Source organism: Gobius niger (genome assembly GCF_951799975.1).
Source record: "Gobius niger genome assembly, chromosome: 13".
Classification (NCBI taxonomy): domain Eukaryota; kingdom Metazoa; phylum Chordata; class Actinopteri; order Gobiiformes; family Gobiidae; genus Gobius; species Gobius niger.
In genome coordinates this window covers 11,690,096-11,696,267 of record NC_136864.1, presented here as the reverse complement: position 1 = coordinate 11,696,267, position 6,172 = coordinate 11,690,096, and the positions used below count along the sequence as shown (strand labels likewise).

Below are 6,172 nucleotides of genomic sequence, written 5' to 3'. Positions count from 1 at the left end.
TTTGAGAACCACACTTCCATTGACTTTATTTCATCATTTACTCACTAGCTCTCATTGCAGTTAACTGAAGTGTGTGTGTGTGTAATCACAGGTGTATTTTAAAGATCCTGGCCTCCATTAAGCTCCTAATTGCTTCCCCTGGTCGCAACAGGCTCATGATTGATTCGGCTCATTTCACGCTGAACATTGTCCATATTAGAAGTGCTGCTTGACTGATCATTGTAGCCCATTGGCCGCCATCCAGTTGTGATAGACCCACTTATCCCTGTAACTCAGCCAGTGGCCCTTCTTAACCTGTGAAAATGATGATCTAGTGCAAATGGAGTCAGTAATCCCATCTGTTGCTGCAGCAGCGGCAGTCATGCATCTTTCATTGGATTTTCAAGGGCGTAGTAGAATGTATGAATATTCTATAATGGGAGAGCGTGCATGTGATGATTAAATACAAGTGGAAGTAGGTTATACCATAAGGTTGGACATTCACCCTATACTGTCTTCATTTGGTTTGGAAATGAATTAAAGAAGTGAACAGAGTGCCGTTATTATAGAATGATAATTAAAAAAACTGGAATTTTTTACATCTACCGATACTATGTTCTTCCATTATTGAACACATTGAATGAATTCCCCTTATATTCTTTAAGTTATGGTACAGAATTTGAATTATATGCTATAGTGTGTTACACAACCATTATAATAATGAGGCTGATATTAATATAACTACTCACAATTATTACAATTAAGAGGAAATCCGTTTATTTTAAAAATTCCATCAGCTGTACATCAGATGCAGACAAAAAAAAAAGCAACATATTTCCACATGCTGGTTGTATGAAATAACTCCATACAGAAAACAAAACATCTATGATTTACAGCAATGGCTCATGAGGCAAAATAAAGACACACATCAATAACTTTGCGGGATATTATGTAGGAAGGGTAGTTTCAAATAATTAAATTAATATATTAAATACTAAAGTTTTACATACAGAGTGGAAAAAAAATAATATTATTGTTGACTAATTAAGAAATTTTATGTTTCCATTTCACTTGGGGTTCAGGAAATGAACAATTTAAACAGATCACTTATCAATTATCAATATTGTCAATGTCTGTGTCAATGTTGTGTGCCTTTAAAACAATGTTAAACAATTTGACTCTTACATATGTTTTTTTTACAGTTTTGTCAAATAAATAAACAAATAAAAGCAAAGTAAACACCTTATACATTCAAATAAAGATCACTTCTCCTTTCTTTAATGCACATAAACAAGAACATACATGTACAGTGAGAAATCGCATGGCTGGCTTGACTTCTCAACACAATTGTTCACTTTTGCACAGATTATTATAGATTATAATGAGCACACAAAATAACGTCCCTTGTTTTTCTGCGAGGCAATCACACTGGGGATTACTGATTGCTGTTTGCAGTTATTGTGAATATTCATAAGCCGACGTTTTCATAAGGTCCACATCAGGAGTGGAGAGATGTAATAAGACAAGACTGGGAACCTCTTCTCTGCTGTCGGCCCCAAACCACTGAACTGTCTTTTACACAGAGAAGCTTTGCTGGTGTCTTCATTTAGACGTCTCTTTTCCTGTCTCTGAAAAGAAATGAAAAGGGGAAAAGAAAAAAAAAATCAGCCCGAAGAGAATATGCATCATTGTTATTACCATCCGCTTTCAAAGTGGCCTCGCATTTACTGCATCTGAGATTGGTTGAAAAGACGGCTGAAACTAGATATGAGGTATTGCAAGATAAAAAGCTTCCAAAACTGAAAGAATGATCAACAGTTTGCGAAATCAATATTGTAAAACAAATTACAAAACTCCTTTTGTTGTTGTTTTGTTCCTCTTTTGCATAATGTAATTTGATATTTTTCTTCGTCGAAATGTTTGGTGGCCCTAAGGCTTCTTGTTGAATTGGCGCACACTGCCTGAGATGATACTTTTTACTGCAAGTTTTACTTTACTGAAAGACAGAGCTGTTAAGGTTCCAAGCATAAATTAAGGTGAGGGGAACGGTTTACAATTTAGGAGAGAAAACCCGCACATTCGCAAATCTGTGTGCTGGATGTAAAAAGCAGTACAGTGAAAAAATAGAAGAGATCCGAGAACTGCATGCTCATTGCTCACCAATTAATTTATTGCTGTCAGCGGCAGTAGTGATGTTTCGGGGTCTTAGCCTTTCATCAGACTTAAAGGGAATATACGGAGTGTAAAAATGTTAAAACTAAAAACTAAAAAGTATTTTCATCCACCTACATCTTCCAGCCACGTCCTAATGGGTAGAATGAGCTCAGACCTGTTCACCACATCTGCCTCTAATATCCTGCACTGTCACTTAAAAATGAGTTAATTCAGGTCCAAAGTGCCGTCATGCATGAGCTTAATATAGAAGCTGCAGTTACGCGTAAGGCCTGAGGTGGCAGTAGTGAGCATAAAATGACCAACTTGCATCTAATCGCTTTAACAGACAGCTCTGACACACTTGTATTTGTGCATGGGCTGTTTGTGTCATGTGATCAGAGGTCACATGACTGGACATTGCCATAGGAGAGATCTTAAAACTTCATGTTGCATATGACATGTTTGCATGAGCAACACATACAAATACATACATAGAAGAGGTGGGAACAGGCACATCTAGGAAAGCGGTGGATGGGAACGGTTAAACCTTCAACCCAGTTGAATGTTTGGCTGCATCAGCAATCTACGGCCCTCCGTGCTCGATTCTCTTCAAATATGAACTAAACCGTAATATGATAGGCCAAACTCGATGTTCATCATCAGTAAAATCAGTGGTAGAGCAGTTGTATCCATTTATCCGTAATTTTTGTTCTATTTGAGTTATTTCTCATGATAATTTTAAGTACTTTTTCTCGAAATTAGCACGGCAAAATATGTCCAAATATTATTGTAATATTTTACTAAACGAGACTTACTGAATAAGGGCCAAAACAAGACATATATTGTACAAAATCAGAAATATTGAATTATTATATGAATATTGTGTCACCTAATATTGCGATGATAATCATAATTTGATGCTATAATGTCCAGCCCGACAAGGAAACGACAGTATTTAGTATTATTCTTTGCTTTTGAGATCTGCAACAGCCCCTAAATGTGACTTCAATAGGGAAGAGATAGAACCTGCTCCACTATTATTATTATTATGGTATGTCACTGTCGCAGACGCACGGCACTCAAGGACAGCCAGACAGGATGTCAGCCAAGAGGCAAATTAAATCTCAAAGCTATTTGTTCAAACTCGGTCGGAGGAAATTTGGATGTGGTTAGACGAGCTGTGGCTCTGGGCTCAGGGAGGCGTCACAGAAAACCGCCGAGTGTCTGTGCTGGAATGATAAACATGGGAGTAGACTGAAGATCAACAGGGATTTTCAATGTGAGATTAGAGATGCTACTGATAAAGTTGAGAATACGAAAAAGTACCAGAATTGAGACTCACAGCCTCATAGTGTAACATCGTCAACCCACCGACCACATTTAGGAGATATCAAAGCCATTTATAAATATACAAACCTTTTGAGAGAGATTTTAGTTTAGATGCAAATTACAGTTTAAAGGGACTATACAGAATTTAAAAATGTTAAAATTATATTTTCCTCCCCCTACATTTTCCAGCAATGTGTAGAATAATCCCAGACCTGTTCACCACAACTGCCTCTAAAATCCTGCACTGTCACTCAAAAAGGTGTTGCTTCGGTCCGAATTGCCTCGTGCATGAGCTTAATATAGATGGTGTAGTTACATACATGGCCTGAGGTGGCAGTAGTGAGTATAAAATGGCCAACTTGCATCTAGCCCCTTTAAAAGTGGCCTCTAAATACAAAGTCATATTCAGTTCAATTTCTGCTTCTTGTGGCATCGAATACACATTCAATAAACTTCATCTTCTAATATGTTAATTATATAAATACCACAGAAACATGTCCTCGCCATACTTTATTATAAGGCCTGGCTTTACTATTCATTTGTATCGGGGGTAGAAAATTTTGTTCCTGGCCTTTGTCGGACCAGGAACAATAACTAACAACGTTTCAGTGATTTCTATAGTGTTAATCCCCAATAAAACAGAAAGAGAAATGCATTCTCACTTTGTGTATATTTATTTCAGTTATTCAGTTATTCTTCGGATATTTAGTGGTGGAGTTTAGTCAATTTGTTTCAAAGACATTGTGCAGAAAAGCTTTTCCCCACGCAATTTCTTCCTGGACACGCTGCACTTCCTCTCTCCTATCTTTTACAGTCACGAATAGCAGGGTCCCAAACAAATGAAGAGATGCAGTAGCTCAGGATTTGGTAAAGGGCAAGTTATTGATGCAGTCACTGCCACGTGTTAAAAACATCATGTTCGCTGTGAATCCTGCCCCAAAGGAAACGTCAATGCTCGTAAGGTAGGTGCTTTTATGTTAAAGGCAAAGGCAAGTGTTAAATAATGACAATATAACATGTAAAGAACAAAAAAAAAAAAAAACTAACAGGGCCGATTCTTTTTTGCGCAGGTTTGAATTTTCATTTTGTGTTAGCCGCTAGCCTCAAGACAAAACCCCCCACCGAGTTTTCCTCCTGTTAAGTCGTTACGTCTCACGTTTTTAACCTACTCCGGTCACATCCTATCCTTTACAAAATCTATCTACTCATTTGTGTTGGACCCTGCTAACTGTGAATGTAAAAGATAGGCGAGAGAAAGGACAGCACCGATGTTACTGTCCAGGCGGAAATCACATCAGGCCACCGTGCCCATACTGACCTCACTCAGTTGTCGATGTCCGATATGTGGTTTTCGATCTGTGGACAAACAAATATGCACAAATTAAGAAAACAATTAGAAAACAACTATATTATTTTAAATGTACTTAATCCAATCATTAGGAATACTGGGATGTTACTGTAATTTTCACAAGACATGGGAGTCAAGAAGCTAAAATAAATAGAAAATAGGTGATATAGAAGAGAGTCATGAAGTACAAGGTGACACGATAATAACATGTTACAATACTGCAGTAGTATACAGTACAGACTTGAGATTTATGATTTGTTGGAATGTATTGGAAGAGTTTTAGTATTATGACGATGAATTCAAGTGTTGGCGTCCCACTATTTCAGGAGCCAGCACTCACTCTGTCTCGGCATCAGCTGGTGGTTGATGACTCCTATCATGTTTACAAACCCCACACAGTCAAATCTACATAATATTCTGAACACACAGCCCCCCCTGTAACTCTCATCTCCTCCCACCGCTCACTCAGACAGCGTAATGGCCCCCTCGTCCCGCACTCACCATGTCTGCGGCCCCTTCCTCCTCGTCGAAGTCCTCCTCTGCTCCGTCCGTCTCGCCCGCCTCCCGCTCAGCCCCGCCCGCCTCCCCCTCCTCTGGTCCTGAATGCTCTGCCACGTCGCCATGGAGACACTCGCACACTTCCTCCTGCTTCCTCGACATCATCTCTGCAAACAGCATGACACGAAAGACACCATTTCACCTGGGTGGTCCTTGTGAGGCAGTGTACACCACCCGTTATACTGTTATACTGTTATACTGAGGGTATGATAGGACTTTGATCATGCTGTCGGTTTAGTTCTGGGGAGGCCAAACCTTTTTCACCAATGGTCACAAATTGATGGATGGTTATTGGTTATTTTGGCTTGTGATAACAGTAGTTCCCTTAGCTTTACAGGTTGAATACTTCAAGGTATTTATGGTATTTGGTAATGATCTCAAACACATCTTTATTCCCTATTCTTAACAAAGACGTGTGGGACCTGGTGTTGTCTCCAGTTCTGATGGGTGTGACTGACAGGTGGATTAACCCATCACAGAAACGCAAGGTCCCACCAACATTACGGTTAACCCCAGTGTGAAAACATTAAATAAAACAAATAAATATGACACTGAAAATGGAGTAATGGTGCCATCTACTGCCAAATCAAAAGGCGAACGACTAAACTTTATAATTACAGCTGTGAGAAGTCATAAGTCATTAACTCATTGACTGTCAATGATGTCTATAGATGTCAATTGAAATCTGAACATTGACTGCCAATGACGTCTATTGACGTCAATTAGGTTTTTCAATGGGAACGGCTGCAGCAATGTTACAATCTTAGTTGTAGTTCTTTTATTGATTCACTAGTTGGCATTTGG

The 6,172-nt window shown here is 38.8% G+C and overlaps 1 protein-coding gene across 1 annotated transcript in view; it reads right to left on the bottom strand.

Moving 5' to 3' along the window:
• Nucleotides 1-1,172: 1,172 nt before the first annotated feature.
• Nucleotides 1,173-6,172, bottom strand: part of LOC306972780 (RNA-binding Raly-like protein) — a 77,625-nt gene continuing 72,625 nt past the window's right edge. The window contains exons 4-6 of the mRNA XM_079569486.1: nucleotides 5,312-5,475; nucleotides 4,781-4,818; nucleotides 1,173-1,607 (exon numbers count right to left, since the gene is read on the bottom strand). Coding sequence (XP_079425612.1) covers nucleotides 4,786-4,818; nucleotides 5,312-5,475 — 197 coding nt within the window. The 3' untranslated portion in view covers nucleotides 1,173-1,607; nucleotides 4,781-4,785. The remainder of the gene's footprint in view (nucleotides 1,608-4,780; nucleotides 4,819-5,311; nucleotides 5,476-6,172) is intronic.